Source organism: Chroicocephalus ridibundus, chromosome 8 (genome assembly GCF_963924245.1).
Source record: "Chroicocephalus ridibundus chromosome 8, bChrRid1.1, whole genome shotgun sequence".
Lineage (NCBI taxonomy): Eukaryota > Metazoa > Chordata > Aves > Charadriiformes > Laridae > Chroicocephalus > Chroicocephalus ridibundus.
In genome coordinates this window covers 34348592-34369381 of record NC_086291.1, presented here as the reverse complement: position 1 = coordinate 34369381, position 20790 = coordinate 34348592, and the positions used below count along the sequence as shown (strand labels likewise).

At 38.0% G+C, this 20790-nt stretch overlaps 1 protein-coding gene across 7 annotated transcripts in view; it reads left to right on the top strand.

The window, feature by feature from the left end:
- The window catches only part of RALGPS2 (Ral GEF with PH domain and SH3 binding motif 2), a 156992-nt gene that overhangs the window by 111080 nt on the left and 25122 nt on the right, over positions 1-20790 (top strand). For all 7 annotated transcript variants that reach the window (XM_063342813.1, XM_063342815.1, XM_063342814.1 and 4 more), the window contains 6 exons: positions 2061-2198; positions 3109-3199; positions 5917-5984; positions 6657-6792; positions 7399-7550; positions 18164-18218. In XM_063342813.1, coding sequence (XP_063198883.1) covers positions 2061-2198; positions 3109-3199; positions 5917-5984; positions 6657-6792; positions 7399-7550; positions 18164-18218 — 640 coding nt within the window. The remainder of the gene's footprint in view (positions 1-2060; positions 2199-3108; positions 3200-5916; positions 5985-6656; positions 6793-7398; positions 7551-18163; positions 18219-20790) is intronic.

Genomic DNA, 20790 nt, shown 5'->3' with positions numbered 1-20790 from the left:
TGCAAGAAGTAGCACAAGCCACAGAGATTATGCCCTGTGAGGAATGCAGAATACTGGGTTTAGTTCTCTCAGTAGCCAGCACTTAAGTGCATTCAGTTTGCTTTCATTGATTTGTTCGGTTTCTTCACAAAGGACATGCCAATTACACTTGAAAGAGAATTACCCTAGTGTGCTTTCAAAATTATTTTAGGCTTCATAGAAAAGCATCGAATAAGTTTAGAGAACAGCTCTCTACAGAAGAGCTCTTGATTTAGCTCAAAGAAAGAAATCGGCGCTTAATTGAGCGAATCATTCAGAAAGATAATCCTACAAGTACATTGGTTTATAAAGTCCTGCATAATATTGCAGGTGCCTTTTCATAGTGAGTTCCCTTAATTCTAATTAGTAAGCCTGATTTACCTCTTTCTGTGGAAGACTGAGCAGGTTTGGGATTTTTAAGGCCTATTTGGACGCTGCTTAGCAATGTTAGGTTCAGGACAGCTTATGCAGTCCAGATAGCATAGCAATTAAATGTGACTATGTGATGTTTCTAATTATCCTTTCTATTTTTTAGTAAACCGATTCTAGCAGAATAGAAAACTGAGAAATGTAGTAGTAGATCAGGTCATGTGTAATACCTTTTAATTCACTTTTTTATATGTCACCTTTGGACCACAAGTATTTTAATTTGTTTCTGTGTGTGTGCGCACACACGTGTGTGTGTGTTGATTTTGGAGTGATGCCCAGAGTTTCCCAACTCACATTTGAGGACTGTACTGCTTAGGTGCTATACAAACACAACTGCTGTTCTTGTGAGGTTGTATTAATAGTCTTCCACCTGTAAAGCCAAACTTCTTGTTATGACTTTGGTTATACAAGGCTGAGAGGTGAAGCAAAATATAATTTTAGAAATTCCCTGTTACTGAAATAAGTTTCTTAAAAATATTCTTTAAGTTTTGTTTTTGTTTTATTTGGGTATCTCATGGAAGATGCAGGGGATGAAGAGCAATTCCTTTTAATGGCAGAGTTGGTCAGGATACGTTTCATTTAGTTGAGACAAAAATAATTAGTCTTTGGGTGAAGTTCAAGAAATGGAATTGCATTTAGAATTAAAATAAGTGGTTTATCTACAGCATTAGTGTCTAAAGAGGAGACTTAGACTCTATCTGATTAAGGGATTGAAAGAATAGTAAGGTTACAGTGGTGGTGGGGAAGAAAGCAGGTAGAAGACTTGAAGGCTATTGGAGTTGCAGTTAATGTTAACTGCAGGATTCATACTGCATTTCAGTCCGAGTGCACTTTTTGCCTAGTTAACTTTTCCCATGTTGCTGCACGTTGAGTTTAAATTTCTATTCAGCTTGAAGAGTTATAGATAATATGATTTTTCCTTCTGTTATTTTTTTAATGCTGAATTGGAGGAATGAAGTAGTAGACTTCCTAAAATCATTACTCATCTTGAGCATGTTGTTTTAGCATTGTGTGTTTAGTACGCTTCATATTTGTCAAGGGAATAATTAATTGGTGATATGGCAGAAGATCAGGTTCACGAGTAGTTGGGCATGTCCTTGTAAAAACTTTAGAAATCAGACTTAGAAATAATGACACTGTTAAACACAAAGTCAGCCTGTACATGCCTGGTGTGATGCAGGAGGAAAGGATCCTTTCTGCCTCCCACTGTGATTTGTTGTACAAAGAACGGAAACCTGCACACAGAAACCTAGCTGTACTCATACCCTCAGCATCTACAAATATAGCTGAGATAAGGTTGACAAAACTAAGGATTAAGCGGTGGAGGAGAATGCAAATTCAATCCCAGACGAGGGCGGCATGGTGATGTACCTTCCCATAAGTCCAAGCCTTATTTACTGTTTTACTCTGAGGTCTGAAGGCTCTCGGAGATCTTGTCAAAATGGTTTCTCAGGTAAATACAAAATACTATTCTAAGGCAATGCTGCTGTCAACCTGCATGCACGTTAGTCAGTGAAAGCAAAAATTCTTCAAAATATTTTGTGAGTTGTTTTTTTTCTTTTTCTGCTAAATGTGAGACCACTAAATAAAGTTTTCATTCTAATCTTATTCAGGTATTTATCTATCAGACTTGACATATATCGACTCTGCCTACCCATCAACAGGGAGCATTCTGGAAAGCGAGCAAAGAACAAATTTAATGAACAACATTCTTCGAATTATCTCAGATTTACAGCAGTCATGTGAATATGGTAAGCTAGTGTGTAAATACGGCGGCATTAAGAAGAACAATTTAAAAAGTTTTAATATTTGTCTTCTGTAATGCGATGTAACCCATTTGAATGCAGTTAATGCTCTCCTTCACCCTCTCCGCTCAAAAGTCTGTTTATTCTGGTATTATTGGTTATGAGAGAGCATCAGCGTGAGGAGACATAATAAAATTACCCTTTTCTTACATCGCACACATTTACATCACATACATTTTTGCAGTACGTATTTTCTGATTAAAAATGTGGAATACACTGTATTTAACGGTAGTTTTACTACTAAGTTGTAAACTTGTATCCCTGTGTTTCATAGTTTTGTGACTATGAATTCTAAAAATTGCAGGATTGCTTTTGGAGTTGTACTTCTACTGGAGATAAAAAAAAAATATATTCAGCTTGTCTTTTGGACATTTATAGTTCTAATCATAGGTCAGATAATGTATTTTTTTCTTCAAAGGTTGTCTCCCTCACAATCCACTTCAAGTTCTAGTAAAGTCGTAAGGCTGTGTTTGTGATGGTGGAACGTGAATTAGCACACTTCACCGAGGGCTCAATGTAATGAGAATGTGGGTTGTGAGGAGTCCTCAGATACAACCTTCCAGGTGTGGGACTTCAGTTTGACCAGGGGCGCGCTCTCGCTTTTCCCTTACGTGTGCTCTGATAGGCAGAGCAGCTCTAGGGGATACAAACCTGGCTTTATGGATGTGGGGAATGTCAGCTCAACATGTGAGAATTGCTGTGAAGGACAAAAATTTCAGCATCAGTAGGGACTGTAGTTTGTACCTTCATCTCACATAGAGAGGAAGGAGATCTGATTCTGTTTAAATAGTTTCTGGAAAATAACTTTGCTTACCAATGAATGGTACAGTGGTAATGAATGTCATCTGTTCTCCAGATATTCCTCTGTTGCCTCATGTCCAAAAATACCTAAACTCAGTTCAGTACATAGAAGAACTACAAAAGTTTGTAGAAGATGACAATTACAAGTAAGTATGAAACGCTATAACTGACTGTAACTCATTACGTAGTAGCTTTTATAACACAGAGCCTGTCATTTAAGATTGCAGTTGTATCAGGGGATTATGCGTCTCAGATGCACCAGTTGCAAGTAATGAGGTTACAGCAGGGTCTTGTGCTCAAGACAATTTTCAGCATGCTGGATGGCATATTCCTTCCTTTTCTGTGTCTGATTGCATCGAGCCCTAGCTTTCAGGTCTGTTTGGTCTTTTGATTTGATCTGCAGACCTCTTTGAGTGTTCACTAATGAAGACTCCATACTTCTGGCTGACATATAACACTGTTCAGTCAATAAGATGGATCCCATGATTGGAGACAGCTTATGTTATTTTTCATCAGAACAAAGTCATCTCTGCGTTCAGTCCCCAGTTCTTGCTGACTGTGACTTAAGGCTTTAACTTCCATATATATTTTCACTTTCATTTCATATTTTTTTCTTTGATTAGGTTATAGTGTGAGTAAAATGTAAACACTTGATTTTTGAGAGGCAAAATATTGTCCGTGTCCCCACCCATTCCTCCCAGCATACCACTCGAAACAGAGGTTTCCATTTCCTTAATTAAAAGATTATTGCTGTATTAAGTGATTTGGCATCAAGCAAAACTGGGGGATGGAAATCTCTGGCATGAGACAGGAACAAGCCCTGAGGATAGGAATAAACCAAAAGCAAGTCTGTTGCATATGAAGAAGGTTTTTGTTCATTGGCTGATCTGCTTGAGGGGGTTCTCCACCCATTCCCATCCTGCCTGCCTGGGAAGTTTGGCACCTCAGTTGTGTTGAATTGATTGCTTGTGTAGCTGTATTCGAATGGTGGGAGGGGTATGCACACTAGAGGAACAGATACGCCTTACCATTTAATAGCCATAATTTGGATTTACCAAAAGGTAGCAAATGGGGACCCCTCAGTTTATGTCAAAGAACAGTTAACTGTTCAGACACCTGGCTTCCCTCCTAAGATTTGTAACTTGTTCTCTGCATTTTCGTATGCAAGCATCAGGCTTTGCCTTTGTGCTGAAATGTTCTGTAGCCTGATTTTGAATACTGCTTGCTTATCACTGAGACTAAAGCTCTGCGATCAAACATTTAGAGGAAAAAAAAACCAACCCAAACCCAAATTTAACTGTGGTGTCTGCTTCTTAGAGGCATATTGTTTTACTGAGTTCCATGCTCCGCCTTACTCCACCTTCCCCAGGCACGACTCGTTACTAGTGGGAATTTTATTGCTGAAGGAGCTACAGTCTTTGTCCTGTACAACCCATGTTTTGATAGCAGGGAAATGAATGGAGACAATTACATGTAATGCAGAAACATAGCTGCTATTCAGGAAGTCTGGTTTTACGCCTATAGGTTTTGTACATCTCCAAACCGAATCTTTTACTGGGGAGAAGTGTATTTTGAAGAACTATTCTTACTATTGGTGACTATTTTACTTTTCCCTGAGGTGTCTGCAAAAAGCCTGAAGTTAAAAGAACGGCCGTTGTGACTTGAATACATCAATTTTCTTCCTAAGGGATTTTATTTTATTTTAAAAAATTAAATATTAAAATTTTAATGAGTCATTGCCAGACTGCCTGGGGATGGGAAGGAGAGGAGCTGTCACACTTCAAACTTTTTCTTCCCAAAATTTAGTGGATGCTTTTCAAAACCTGCGAATCTCAAAGTTTCTAGTTCTGCAAACTGTGTGGATGATAAATGCTTGGTCTTCCTGGAGTTCTCTGCTCCTGGAGTCTGAACTCTTTGTGGTACTGTCAGAAATGGCGTTAAAAAGTGCCTGTTATAGGAAAAAAAAATTGAATTACAGATGCAGTCAAATTGATAATGTATTTTCCAAACTGTAAAATACAGATTTTGGCTTTTAGACCAGTAAAGACAAAAGGCTTGTCCTGGCACACTAGTGCACTTCGTAGAAAACTTTAAAATATGAAGAGTAGCAAGTATAAATATTTTAGCCAGGTTAGGGTAGCAGTTGTATACTTTCTATTCTTCCCTGTTTTTATGCTAGAGTAGTGGTGTCTGTGCTGAGTTTCATGTTTCTGCTAGCAGTCCCAGGACCATGCAGGTCCTGCCTTACGCGTGGCTGTTTTTTCCCTGGAGGGTGGTGCCAACGCTGAGCAATGGCCTCTTCCCATGTTCCTTCCACAGTGTGACTTTGCCACACCTTGTTAACAGCTCTCCTTGAGCTTTTGCTCGCAGAGGGTGAAGATGGCGACTGGTGGCTGTTTGGCTGCTTGCGTCTGGCTGTGCCAGCTGCCTCAGGCTCTCTGATGCAGAAGAGGTTGCAGGCCTATGCCATAGCCAAGGTTTTGCTGCTGAGTCCGGTCCTCCTTCAGCATGGTGTTGCAAACCTGTCCTGGTCTATATGAACCAAAGCAATAGACTCATTGACTACATTATGCCCTAGCATGTAATTTTGTGAATCCTGGGCCCTATTGCAGTAGTAGGGTTTTTTCCTCCACCACCCTCCCCCCACCCACCCCACCCCCCCAAAAAAAAAAAAAACAAACAAAAAAGAATGTTTGGAAATAGTGTGTGCTAAAGATACCTACGCACACTTTGTATTGACTTTATAGTGTTTCTTGCAGTTATAACAGGCGGCTTTCTATTGTGAATTTTAAAAAATAAAACTTCAAAAACTTATATGCTTCTATTTCCTGATAAAGTAATTTTTAATGCTTCTTTAATGCAGACTTTCATTAAAGATAGAACCAGGGACCAGCACCCCCCACTCTGCTGCTTCCAGAGAAGATTTAGTAGGTAAATGCTTAATAAATGTGAGAAGACTTGAGGTTGTCAAATGCATTATTTTTGAGTTGTGAACATGAAAAATATTTGCCTGAGGCTAATAAAGAAGTGTGAAGTATAAACACTGTATATTTGTAATAAAAAGTCTAAAGATGATCTGTAAAGAAATTCTTTCAAGGAATCGAGTCAGTTTTTTAGGTTCTTGTATGTATTGTGGCACTAACTTGTTAGTGTCATTTGGGGTGAAGAGCTATTAAATATTCATTCTTTGTTGTGTCTAGACAGAAGGGCTTTCATATAAACTTTTCATGGTATAATATGCTTCCAAAAATTTACATCATTTTTCATCAATGCCAAAAGTGGTTGAAGGCAGGAGTTTCAAAACATAGAATCAGTGGGACTGTTTAATGTCAATGTAGGTAATGCAGCAACCTTTAGGATTTACAAAATACTTGTAACTAGATGATCTGTTTGAAATAAGTGTGTTTATTTTTAATTCTGTGCAAAACCCCTAAAGCATAGTTTTTTAAATTATCAATATGAGTATATCAATGAGTTCTATTACAGGCTATCTCTTACAAATTGAGTTTAGGAAGTTTTGTGCAACTCTTACACAATTTTCTGAGAAGTAACCCTGACGGTAATTCTAACGTTACTCGGGAGTAATGTCTTTTTTCTTCCCAGGCTCTGAAGTCGGAGCATCTCCACAAAGCGGACGGAAAAATGTTGCAGCTGAAGGAGCCTTGCTACCACCAACACCACCTTCGCCTAGGAACCTGATACCGCATGGGCACAGGAAATGTCACAGTCTGGGATACAAGTCAGCATTTTATTTAACCAGAGAATCCTTAGCTTTGTGATGTATCATCTTTCAATACAAAAGCTTTGCTTTTGAAAAGTAGCATGATTTGTACGCAGTGTTTCACTCGGAGACCAATTTGTGGCAAGAGACCAAGCTCAGAACTATAATGGTCGTATCACAACCAAAGAGAATTGGTCAAAATAGGGAGACTGCGTCTGTTACGATGATAAAAATAGCCAATGAGTTAATCAAAATAGGCTCTTTCTGAATGACAGAACTATCCTTTAGAGCAACTCAATGCTCATTAAAGTTTACCTTTAATGAGCTAGAATGCAATTATAAAGTTCAATGATGTGTTGTAGTAAGAAAAAAATATCTTAGGATATTGAAAGTAATTTTTAAAGTACTCCTGACTTTCTCTTTGCTCCAAGAGTGCTGTGCAGTTTTAAGCCTAGCAATTCTTATAGATAATATAGTTTGCAATACAGATAATACGGTTACTAACGACCATGATTTAGTTTGGTATTTGGAACACACTACATGCAATCCTTCAGGGTGTCAAAGCAACAGCTTTTGAAATGTATTGAGAAAATGTTGTAACAGTCTTATCCTGTTCATTTCTAGTTTCATACACAAAATGAATACAGCTGAATTTAAAAGCGCAACATTCCCCAACGCAGGACCAAGGCACCTACTAGATGACAGTGTCATGGAGCCTCATGTACCATCCCGAGGGCAAGCAGAAAGCTCCACCCTTTCTAGTGGAATTTCTATAGGTAGGAACTGTAAACATACCTGTGCAGTACACGGTCTTTTAATAAAGATTTTAGCATGATTAGTTGGCAATTGTACAAGCAGTGGTACTGTTCTAAAATAAAAATTCTATTTTAGAACAAACTTGAGAAACATGGGTGGAAAAGGGCAGCATAATTTATACAGCATGAACTACATGCTGACAAATTACAAAAAAGCAGATGTTATTTTTAATATCCCCTTTAACGATACAACCACTGTTATTCCGCTTCTTCCTTGATGGGGATGGTGGGAAGCTCAGGGCACTGTTTCCTACTTCCCCCCCCAGCCCCCAATCAATCCAAATTAAAAATGTCTTGTGGTATGATTTCTCTTTAAAATTCCATATCAAATTGACAGGGAGAACTATAAAGTGCTGACAGTCTTTAAGACCATACTTTGTAATTATTCCTTAATTTTGTTGGGAGTAGATAGCAATTTAACTTTCACATGCTTCAAAATATTAGAATCAACTTCATTTTGGTAAGTTACTGATCTTCAAATATTTAGGGTGTTCTTATTTTGAGAACTCCTGCTTCCTGAGTTTCTTATGTGACAGCATTTGCTCTTTTCTCCTGTTACATCCAGATCCTTAAAGCAGAGGGAGGGCAGGGCAAGTGCCTCTCAGATCCACCTACCCAGGCTTAGGTGCAGCTAGGGTTGAGAAATGGAAGCTCTCTCACAGTCCTTTTTCTCAAAATTATCTTATAGAATTTGATGTTATTCCATATTTATGTAATGCAGGATTTTTGGAGTGTTATGCATTTCTTTGGATAACTTAATTTTAAAAAACGATTTTGCTTTTTAGCCCTCCTGGGGAGAAGCAAGGTCACACAGTTTCAAATTATGCTGGTTTCAGGAGCTGCTCATGTATTTTCTTGAGAAGAACATGTTCTGAGCAAACATTAGATATAATTTTCATGTGGGAAAAAGTCAAATATCTAGAGACAGTAATTTTAAAAATCATGGTGTTAATAAATCTGTGGATCTAGCTTTGACCAAAGTAGTTTGAACCTGTTCACATCAGGTAGCTTCCGCTAGTAAACGTGCATTGCCTCTGTCCGTTTTTCTACAGGCTCTCTGGCAAAAATGGCAAAGTTTGCCTTTTCAGGATCATCCAGCAGAAATGGTACTTCTTATCAGGATACAGACAGCTTGCATTCTCAGGAATTGCACAGTACAGATTAAAGCTTCTCATGCATCTAACTACCCTTCAAGTGCAATCTTCTCAGCGTTATGCTGGATTTAGGGGAAAAAACAAGACATCTTGTCACTTTTGTTGAGATGTAGCATTGCCTTTTTCTCAGTGCCGTCTTTTACTGATGTTTTCTGTCTAAATATCTAAGAAACTTCTCTGCATTTGATCCTTTTTCCAGAGTAAATTATTTATTTGCCTCCATTGGAGCTTAGCAGGGCAGGTTTTCCAGAGCTGATAGTCAGTTTTTTGTGAGGTACAACTAAGAACCAGTCACAGAATACCAGTCACCAGAATACAGTGTTTCCCTTCTTTGTCTGATCTCTGGATTTTTCAACTCTTTTCTCTTGCTTAGCTCAGGCGTGACCTTATCGACTTGATGTAGTCACCCTTACAAGTTGGAACAAAATTGCCACTTCAGAAGACTCGTGAAACAGCAACCTTATGCATTTTGTGTAAGATCAGCGTTTGTGGTTAGAACTTCCCTGCTCCTGTTCTCTTCCACCTCCAGCCTCCCCATACTTCATTACTTTAGTTTTGTCAGTGTTTTGACAGTCTAGCATCATTGTTACTTTTACTGCCGCTTGATTATGAAAATGTAAATGACACAAGATTATTAGAGGTGCTAGAAATACGTATGGAGGAAGAGAGTAAGTTCTGGGGGCTTGCAGTATCTGTTACTGAAGAGTTCTTGGAAACGTAAGTCGTCTGGCATTCTATACTGCTACTTCAGCAGGATTTAAGGAAGTTGATTGAAGCTGCTAAGTTCCTCCATCATGTTTGAAGTAGTCTGTTTACTCAGGACTTGGAAATAGTACAGTCACTGCAGCAGAGAGAGGAGGTTTACAGTATTCTACAGCACAACTTCAAAAGACGGTCAAGAAAAATTCTGAATGTGCATACTGAAAAAAGCGTTATTCCTCACCTTGCCCATAAATGTGGACTTAAACCTGTTGCTCTAGAAACAAGACTACCTTTTCTTAGATATAAGCCTATATAGGATTTAACTTTTTGGATAAGTAATCCCACTTCAAAGCATGGACAATATTTCTGATAGGCCAGCACCTTGAATGCAACCTTAAACATGACTGTAATACTACTTTAAATCGCTCTTGTGTTTTGGGGGCTCGGAGGTGTTCAGACACTTGCAGTCCTTTCATATTGGAGGATCTGATCTAATCTTCCTCTACATCAAGTGTCAAAAAAGCAGCAGCGTAACAACAGTGTCTATAGGACGTTTGTGTGCAGCACAGTACTGTTACATTGCTTTATCGAAATTCTTAGAGCATGTGAGTTCGTGTATTTTTTTTATCAGGCCTCAGGTCTGAGTCACCTTTGCTGTTAACAGATTACTATTGTCTGCAATTAAGTAAAGCAAGTTATAGGCGTGTTGCGAAGATTCATCAGAGGACTGTTTCTTTTTCCACTGGTGAACACACCGTCTTCACATACATGAGGACTCTTGCACTTGCATTTCTTCAGTTATCAATCTGAGAGAAGCTTTCAGTCTGTGATAAAGAGATCAGTTACAGCATCACTAGGTCTGAGCGTCATGGCTGTATGAAATCCTATTCTGCATATAAACATATTAAAACTGAGCAGTTGATCCAGCAGTGTGTGTCTAAACTAAAAATAAATATTCAAGTGGTGATGGACAATTTTGATTGTTGTACTGGGAAAAACTGATGATCTATTCTGGGAGTGGTGAGTAGCATACCAAAATTTTTACATAAGTGTGACTAATCTTTCAAATATGAAGGATACACTAACTGGGTATTTTTCTTTGTAATGACAGATTTCTAAAGCAGCAATGCAGAAAGTGACCCAGGTATGGGATTTCTGGAAAATAGTCCTATCTGTAACATGAAAACCATGGTCAGAGACCTTTATCAGATTCTTTTCTTAATTTCAGGGTCTGGAGGCTGATTGCATACATTCAACTCATTCTACAAAAACTTAGAACTGAAAAAAAAATGAAGATACAGCCCCTGTTATACTAATTCCTTGTGCTTGGGTCAAAACAGTTCTTTTCAGTTTTTTCCAGCAGTGATGAGGCTATCCTAGTTAGAAGGAAGAAACACTTGACCAGTCATATATACAGTATCAGACGGGAAATGTCCTCTTGAATTCAGGAATGTTACAAGAGGAGATAATCTCTAAGTTTTAGATGTTCATAATTTAGACAGCTGCATTTGAGCTTGTCATTTGAAGCTCTTTATAATTACATAGAGAATTAAGATCTTCAAGGATATGATTAATTTCATTCTTAGGTGGGTTATGATTCATTTCATTCTTAGAATCCACCCTAAATTTGCCACCAGTAGGTCTTAAAGCTACAGGATAGTTTTGTTCTGTGATCCCTCCATTTTGATGAGATGACTGTATACACTTTCAAAAGAGCGAGCTTGCCCTTCTGAGGTCTAAGCATTGCTCTTGGCTGGGTTGAGGGAACCATCTGCACACTCTCACCAGCTCTTCTCCATGTATTTACTGGCTTTCACCTAAAAGTAGCATAAATTAAGATGCTTTTACTTTGATTGTGGTTCAGCTCAGAAATAGCATGAAACTTCCTTTCATTCGTAAGATTAATTTTTTTAAGAATACATGTTTTTCTAATACTCTCTGATTTTCATTTCCTTTTAAAGTATTCTCTTCTTGCGTAAGTGTGCTCTTATGGATCTCTACAGCAAAGTTCAGTGCACTTCATTAATCTTCTCAGAAGTTCTGTGTTTCCACTATTTCTTATGATTTGGTTCAGCCGCATTACCAAATTTTTTTCTGAAGCTGTATTTGTTTACAACGGCTAATTGTCCAAGTAATTCTGTAGAGGTAAAGGGACAGTATAAAATAGACCCCCCTTTTCATAGATTGTGTCTGTATAGTTTTTCTCCTCTTACGCCACTGGATGCAAAGTAATTTTGCTTAGGAGGGTGTTTTTTTTGAAGGGTGCATTCTCACACGTATGCCATAGAAGAATAGGTATTGAAGTATGAACACAGAAATATTTGGCTGAAATTGAGAATGTAATTTTAGGTGTTTAAAAATTCTAAGAAAACACATTTATGGTTATGTTTGTAGCAGTGTTGGATGCAAATTTCGTTCTTCACTTTGGAGTGTTTTCTTTTTCAATCTATCTTTTCTCTTCCGCTTATTTTTCCTAATCTGCAATGAAAACTCTGGAAAAACTAAGGCTATCGAAAATTTACCTTAATTTGTGTGTTCCAATCACTTAAGAATAACTTGAGCCTTTGATCTAATGCAGTCAGAGAAATTAATGCTGCAAAGTCAAAGAAAGGTATTTTAAATCAGTTGGAATTAGTGTAAGAAAGTGCCTTTGTAAGAATAGTACATTTTCAAACCGAAACTGGCATGACATGGATACAAGAATATCAGCATTTTAATGAATTCCTCTTTTAAGTCACCATCTTGAAGAACTTGAATTCTACAAGGGACTATGTTTCTCTTTAAATAAATAAAGTATAGGTGTAGGTATACAGTGTGTGCATTTACTTTCAGGTTTTTGGCAGCCTATAGAGCAGGGGTGAACTCTACACAGCCAGTGTTTGTTTGATTCCTTACCCTGTACTGTACTGTTCAGGTGTTTAGGACGCTGAGTCATCACCAGTCTGCATTAGAAGATCAAAGTTCAGGTAGAGTTTCAGGCAGAAGAAATAGGTGGGTGGTTTTTTTAATATTCCAATTAAATGAGTATATAGATGTCTCTTGCCCTAAATCTGGATACCCTATTTTGCTATTATTTACTACTAGTTTAGCGATAGGGTAAATGTAAGAGCTGTATAATGCTTTAGGTTAAAAACGCACATGTAGATGCCTGGATTTGAGAGGAGAGGGTTATACAGGAGTTTTAGTACCCCATTTCTTCGTGAATCCTTATTAGTATTGTTTGGTCCAGGGCATACACTTGGGAGTTTTTTTGTGATTAATGCAGCTGTACAAAACCCCTGTTTCTGCCCCATCTTTGTCTTACTTGGTTATTTGCCTTTGTCAGCTTTTCATGATGAAAGTCGTTATCGGTGATGGTATTACATGTTTGTGTTGATTCTCTGGCAGCATATTGCTTGAGTTGTTTGCCAGTCTTTGCACTGTTCTTATTTGGTTAACTAGCAAGCCAAAGTTGAGCTATTTAAACTTTATTGTGCAATAGTTAAATAGTAATGAACTAGTCCAAATACACATGAGGGTTTTCAGTACGGTCATAGACTCAACAAGGCAGAACATAAATTTAGGGCATGAAGTCCATCTCCATGATGTTAGCTGTGCTACAGCAATTGATGTTCAGGCCTCCAGACCAATTTTTTTCTGTTTTCACATTAGAATTTCGAGCTCTGTCAGGTCAGTCACCAGCTATAGTGACTGCAACTCTGGAAACACTATGTAATTGAAGCCAAGAGAGTGTCAGTTGCAGATTTGAGAAGGGGAAAAAATTTTTAGTCTGAGTACTTTTTAAACTCTTTGGGGTTGGTTTGTTTATATTAACACCTGTTTAACTTTAGGGACTAACTTCTGGATAAAGGAAGCCTGTGTTAAAGGTTCTATGTCCTCAGACTTTCAGCAATGAGTGGATGCCGCGACTCGGGGAGAACGGCTACGCAATGGTATAGATATTCCCTATCACATACCTCAGAACCTAGCCTTGCGCTGTTTGTGTGGCTGTAGCATAGACACGTGTATGCACATCTACAAACGTGAACAGAACATTCACGTCTGTATTCAGCTGCAGTGCTGGAGCTCTAGAGAGGGCTCTGGGGAGACCTTATAGCAGCTTTCCAGTACCGAAAGGGGGCCTACAGGAAAGCTGGGGAGGGACTTTTTAACAGGGAGTGTAGCGATAGGACGAGGGATAATGGTTTCAAACTGAGAGAGGATAGGTTTAGATTAGGTATTAGGAAGAAATGCTTTCCTGTGAGGGTGGTGAGATGCCGGAACAGGTTGCCCAGAGAAGCTGTGGCTGCCTCATCCCTGGAGGTGTTCAAGCCCGGGCTTGGAGCAGCTTGGTCTCGTGGGAGGTGTCCCTGCCCAGGGCAGGGGCATTGGAACTAGATGATCTTTAAGGTCCTTTCCAACCTAAACCATTCTATGATACCCTGTGTAAACAATCCTGAAACTTCTCAGATAATCATTTGCACAGCAAAAAAACCCATTTTTCCAATTGCTGTTACTCCTAAGACAGGAAAAAACCTTCCTGTTATGTAGTAAAGATAAACACGACTTTGGTTTTTGATTTTTTTTAACCCTGTACAGTAAATTTTTTATTTTGTTAGCATTAAGAAAATTAGGAAGACAGTGGTTTGTGTCAAGTGGCTTCTTACACAAACCCAAAACTTGTGTAGAACGTTACTTAATAGAAAGGATTTATACTCCCTAAGATTTGTTATTAAGTTTAACCTGAAGACCTGCTTGAGGTTGTTGGAAAAACTCAAATATTGAGTACATACTTGAGAAGAATTTAAGAAGGTGATATATTTTCAAAGTACTGAATGAATGAAACATTTCCAGTTGAGGTGATAGTCAAATAGTGCACTTAAGGTTTAAAAAGAATTTGGCTAGGTATCTGACTTTTAGTAAGTTAAAAACAGTTCCTTTCACCTCTGTTTTGTTTTGGAAGGAGGGATGTAATGTATATTCTTTTGCTTTGTGGGAAAGGGTTTTTTTTTAGTATCAGAACTTTTGTTGTGCAAAAAATCTAAGGTTTTTTAGAATCTAAAAGAATTCTGTTCCAGATATTCTATGTAGATGTTAGAGGGCTAGTCAAATGCTAAAATTCAACCTTTTCCAAGTTTTTGTTACAATTTTTTAAAACATGTATAGCCTCAATATAAATGTTAAATCAATAGCTGTGATGTTTGGCCCACTTTTTTCTAAATTAATGTTGCTTTTAAAAGTGTAATTGGCAATTTCTGTATACATTAAACTTTTAAAATGAAACTTTTGTTTATGAATCCCCCAAATTTGTTTAACTTCTGTAACTGTACTGATACTGTAACAAGGATTATCACTTTCTGGAAGATGACATTTCAGCTCTTTTTGCTTTACATTGTTATGCATTTTTTAAAAGCAACACTAGCTTTTAAGTGTTTCTCTAGAGTACTTAGTACAGGGCTTGAACTGTAACTTTCTTAGCCAAGCTAATACAGTTCCTATCAAAATGCCATTTCAGATAAAATTTTAGTGTATCAACCTATTTTTAATGATTAAAGAATACATCAGTATTGTTATTGGGTTCTAATTATATGGGTTTCTATCACATGGGCCTCAATCAAGTAAATCTCTAGTCATATTGAAGCTGCACTTCTTGTTAATATAAAGCTAAATCTATGCAGTAATAAGGAAATAAATAAGACTTTAATTGTCCCTAATAACTTCGGTGTTGTCTGGATGACTAGGGCAAACAGGGATTACTGCACCACTTTGCAGAACATACTGCTCCAGGTAGCAACAAGGAAAACTTCAATTACATGCAAGGAAAATTTTTTTCACGTGCAGGTTGTGAAACACGGTAAGAGTTGCTCAGAGAGATTGTAGACACTGCGTCTTTGAAGAACGTGACTAGATGAGACCATCAGCAATCTGCTTGCCAAGTTAGTTTTGAGTAGGGTGTTGGACCAGATGACCTCCCAAGGTCCCACCCAGCTCAAATTACTAAAAAATTCAAAAGTAGGCTCACCAAACAAAAAGGAGAGATTCTCTATCTGGACAGATCTGGATTAGACCTTTGAAATATTCCAGGACCTGCCATTCTAGACTATTACAGTTGCTTAGAATAATGTAGTCTGTGCCTTAGTTTGACGCAAGTGCATGTGATAGTAGCATCAGGTACTCACTGCCTATTCATGCCAGTCTCTTGTTTGTTTAGATGGCTCAAGCAATTCACTCTTGTCTTTGCAACAGTCCAGGATGCGGGATTCCCTTTCTTGAGAAATCATCATGCTGAGAAAATGTCATACCTGAAACCTACCTTTCTAATTGTCATTCCCCCTGCTAAAAAGATTACAGAACTTTAAGATCTTGTGATAAGATATCCTGCTATAAACAGTCTTCCTCAAAGACGGTCAGCTGGAAAGTCTTATCCAAAATACCTGCTTAAGGTTGTCTCTGAATTTCTGTTACATCTGATTCTATCATTGTATCCCCAAACCACACTACTTGTTTGTTTGAAGAGACTTTGCCTTGCAGAGAGTGCAGCTGTGTTTTTCTTTGGCTGGGATAAATCATTGAGTTTTTCATTGTGATGTGGATGTGGAATTTGCTGACAACAGATAGTGACAGCTGTTTCTTCCAGCTTTGTTTTGGGATTTTGCAAAGACTTCTACTGCAGCAACAGGCTCCATATGGATAGGATACTCCAACTGGTTACTCCAGTTTTGCCTGGGACACTTCATGTGGTATTCCTGTATAAAAGTGCGTAGAACAATGTGGAGTTCAGTCCACACATTCTCTTCCATGGTGCTGCAGGTCAGATGTAAACTGTGACAAACAGAACTTCTGATTATTTTTATCATCACCTTTTTACTCACCTGCTTTGTGGCACCAGAATGTTTGCTGATAGATTAAATTTGTGCACACGGTCCCTTGAAGTCATAACACTTACTCAACAGCAGTAACCGTGGCTCTTTGATACGTTGTCCTCACAGCTACGGAGGAAGTATAAGTCACAGAAGTATAAGTAACTGTACTTCTCTTTTACGGGCAAGCTGCCTGGTGCTGTAACCTTTTAAGCAGTCGAATGCTTAAGGATCAATGGGAGATCCTTAGCATGTAAGATCCTGTAAGGGAATGTAAGTACTACTTTGGGATTAGGACTAGATGACCAAGATCCTATTAAAGGTTTAAAGGTGCCTTCCAACTCAAACTATTTTATGACTCTACTAAAATCTTAAAGACACTTTTAGAAAATAATTAGTCACCTGTTAAGTATTGTACTCCCCTTCTTGCAGACCTTTATGCCTAGTTTAGGAGCCAGTAGCTCCAGTGGAGCATTGCTTTTATATGTCTCTTAGCTTTTTCCACTATACAAGTCCTTTTTACAATATCGTTAGTGTGAACCAGGTTAGGACCTTCCTTTAGGAAAGGTTCAGGGTAAGCTGAGACCAAATTATCTAGTATCCCTTAGAGATCACGTTAATGTGAGGATGTTGAGCTAATGCTTGGAAAAGAGGCATCTAAGTTGAGTTGGCTGCCAGATAAAGGCATCTATTTTCTCTGGATTTTGCACAGAGAGAACTTTAGTCCATGCTGAGATTTTCATAGCTCTTGGCTGGAATTACCTCTGCTGTGTGTGAATTTTTATTGCCTCCATCTTTACTCCGTGTTTACTCAGTGGACATCCAGACTTACCTTTGTACAGATTATTGTTGTTATTCGGGACACCACTGTTCCCTGCTGATTTTCTGTGTAAAATTACAGGGAACCTTTGTTTCTCTGTGGCAACCCCTAAGTAAGGTGCACTGATTCTGTTTTTTTTTTTTTTATTTTACATTTTTGGTTTGCCTGAAAATGACTGGAAATCAATTCTTCCTTTTATATATGGGTATTCAGGAGGCAGAGCAAATGAGCTGTCAAGTCAAAGTACCAAAAGGTGGGCTTTTAGCAGTGACTGACATTGGATTAGGCTGAAACTGAGGAGTAAGGGCTGTCTGGAGCCAAAAACACGTTTTGGCTTAAAGTGGAGGGCAAGGATGGGGGCTGGTGTAGAAAGCTGGTCTGGTCTGAAAGATGAAGAGCTGCCAAGACAACAGCTTGAACATTGTTTATAGTACAGTCAGTAACTGAAGTTACCAGGTTCTGTTAACAGTATTTGTATATTGATGTATGTTTACAGATTTTTAACAACATTACAGATAACACTACCTTGTGTCTGTATTTAAATGCTAATTTTCAGGCTGATGACATTTACTATAATTGTAAAGTTACTATGTTATTTATGGGCCTGCCATGAGTGGATGCATCAGGTATTTGGATTTTGTTTTTCCTCTACTTTAGGTGCTTAAAATAAAATACTTGCAGTAACATTGGATTACTTTGTGATGACCATGTATGACTTCATAAGGAATTACGTAAATAAGTGACTTTTCTTTTTAAATGCTTGTTTTGTTAATCAGACAAATCTGCATTTAGGATGTTCTTTAAATTTTGAAAATGCCTTTCCTATTTATTCGTGCTGCTTTTCTTCACCTTAATGTGCACCTAGACCCAGTCCCTTCAAATCTCTACCTCAGTTTGTGAAATTCCTGAAGCAAAGCATGAAGAATTTTCACTGTAGTATTTTAGTGAAGTATTTTTTACACATTTAGTCTTAAATATTCTGAGGAGAACCAGACAAAATTGAAATAGATGGATGGTAGATGATGAAATAAAGTATCGTTTGTTCTTATCTGTTTCAAGGTAGCAGTGATGGTTCTGAACTCAGTGAAGAGACTTCCTGGCCAGCATTTGAAAGGTAAGAAAAACTGTCACTCAGAACCTGCATTTCTCTATTCAGACATATCCACTGAAAATGATGCTTTATCTTAGTGATCTAGAGGTCTTCCGTATGTAAGAATATTAGTAAACTGTAGTAAGTACACTTGGATCTGTTAAAGCGGCAGCGAAGTACCTTCTGCTCACAAGCAGTTAATAGGGCTTTTGTCTAATTGGGTGCTTACTTATTGCACACATTCTTCTAAATAGCTCAATCAGACTACCGTTAAACCCCAAATTATTTTTCTGGTTTTATACGTGTATATCCTTTGTATGCTATTCATGTGACCTATCTGTTTTACGTTTTCACTTTCCCCGAGATTTCATCCATTCTTAGTCCCTTTGTTCTTGTCATTGACATTGTCGCTTGTTTTGTCTCTCCCATCTGCTTTTCACTTCGTTGTTACATGGGAAGGCACAGTAATGCCCTTTGCTAATGCCTGATTTTGTGGTTCAGAATTAATATCCTACTCCTTATCCAAATACATGCTCAGGTGACATTGGCCACTTCAATCCTTTCCCATGTTGTATTTGAGACTATGGAAAAAGACTAACAGCTGTAGTTTAATATAGTAAAAGGTGGAAATCTCATCTTCCCACAGCTCAGTAAGATGCACAATACAGTGCATAATTTGCTTCTATAATACAATTTTGGGTAATCGATCAGCTTCAGAGTTGCCATGGGTGACTCTTTCTGTCATGCTTTGAAGACGTGTTTCATAGAAATTTTTGTCAAAGCACTCTCTCTTTATAGTTGGGAACTGTTACTACAAACCTCATGTTCTTCTTGAAGCGATTGAAGTTCTGTGTTACTTTTTGGAAGAAATCTTTGAAAATATCTCAGTGCCAAAGGTGAATTCTTCGATCTTTCATGCTATAAATATGATTACCTACATGAGGATATGCCTTTGATTCCCTTATGTAAGCAATCAGAACATAAACAGAAAATTCGGTCAGAAGGAAAATCTGTAACTTGTATGTGCTCAGTGATGCAACCCACAACATTCAAAAGGTTTTCTTCTTGGTTTTCCTTCCCTGTTGCATCACAGAATTAAACAAGTTCAGGTTATTAGTCAAAGACAAAGAGTTATGTAGCAAAGCGTTAGACAAAGTGGTGAACTGAGTGCTTTTACCTTACGAACCATAAGAAACTTAAAATTTTAGGAAGCTTCAGGCTTAAGTTGTCTTAAGCATTTTTAGAGAATGGTGACACTCGCCAGAGTTGTGCAGACTTCTGAAACAAAGCAGAAGTTTTTCATCCCCGTTGTAATGAAAACTGGCTGGCCCAGACTCCCCCCCGTTAAAAGGTTTGCTCCATGTCAAACAGTTATGTCAGAAGATTCTTTCTCCTGCAGATTCCACTTCCCTTCAGTACTTTCCTCTTTCCTGAGGGAGCTCTTTGGGAACTCTGAACTTGCATGCTTTTGAGGGCGAGTTCTCTTGCTTGCTTCCAGGGAGAGGGATTGGGCTCCTTACAGACACTTAAAACATTATGTGTGAAATTCCTAGAGATACACAACTTTGTGTCTGTTCCTCGAATTATATGATGAAAGCATGTTTTGGAATTTAGTAGATAATACACTGTAAGTGTTCAATTTACACTGCAAGTGTTAAATTTTAAGATAACTAGAGGGGTCGCCTGTCTAGTTTTCGGCTGTGCGGTGGGTTTCAATTCTTACAAAAGACTTTTCAAGTGAGGGAGAAGCATTAGTTTGCTACTGGCAAAATTGGGATGCTTCCAGTGTTATAAATGACTACTTCCTATGCAGTGCAAGTGGGAATTCAATGTTCCCCAGTGATTTAGAAACAGGATCTTTGGGTAGGAGGAAAATGATGAAAAGGGCTTAAATCTGCATAATATACCTAACAGGAAGTAATTAGGTACCCCACACGCAGATTCCCCAGGTAACAGAAGGAATTGTATTAAATATTCCTGATTTTCCTGGCCCTCCTGTTGTTTGTAACTGGGAAATGCAGAAGGGATTATAACTAGAGTCACTGATTGGTTTGTGGGTTGTTGTTTTTTAAGAGCAACAGAAACCTAGTTTGAACCTCGAGTAAGAGTTTTCAAAATTGGCGTGTCCCTCTAGGCTAATCAAAATTACTCGAAGGACTTTAATTCTAAGTCCTGACAGTTGTATCATGCTAAGGGCAGTATACGAAGTGACACTTCAGTCTCATTGGTTGTCATCCTGAGTGTCTCTGAATAGATATCCCTGAAATAGCTTGAATGCAAGAGTGATAGCCTCCTTGTTATGCAAAAAAACACGCTTAAAGGTAAGAAGAAAATGTATTTAACTTGCATGCAAAATATATGTACACACAAATATATAGCGTATCTTATGGTTTTCTTTCCGTTATGTTAATTATTGTTTTAATTGTCTGTATCTTGAATGTATTTTTAAAAAAAATAAAAAAATTCAAAGATATCAGTTTCGTTGAAAAATAAATGATGGCATGTTCTCAGATAGATTAGTAGAAGGTAATTCACTAATATCTTTTTGATAATTCTTCTTGCAACAAAGACAATAGTTTGAGCTGGTTTAAAAACA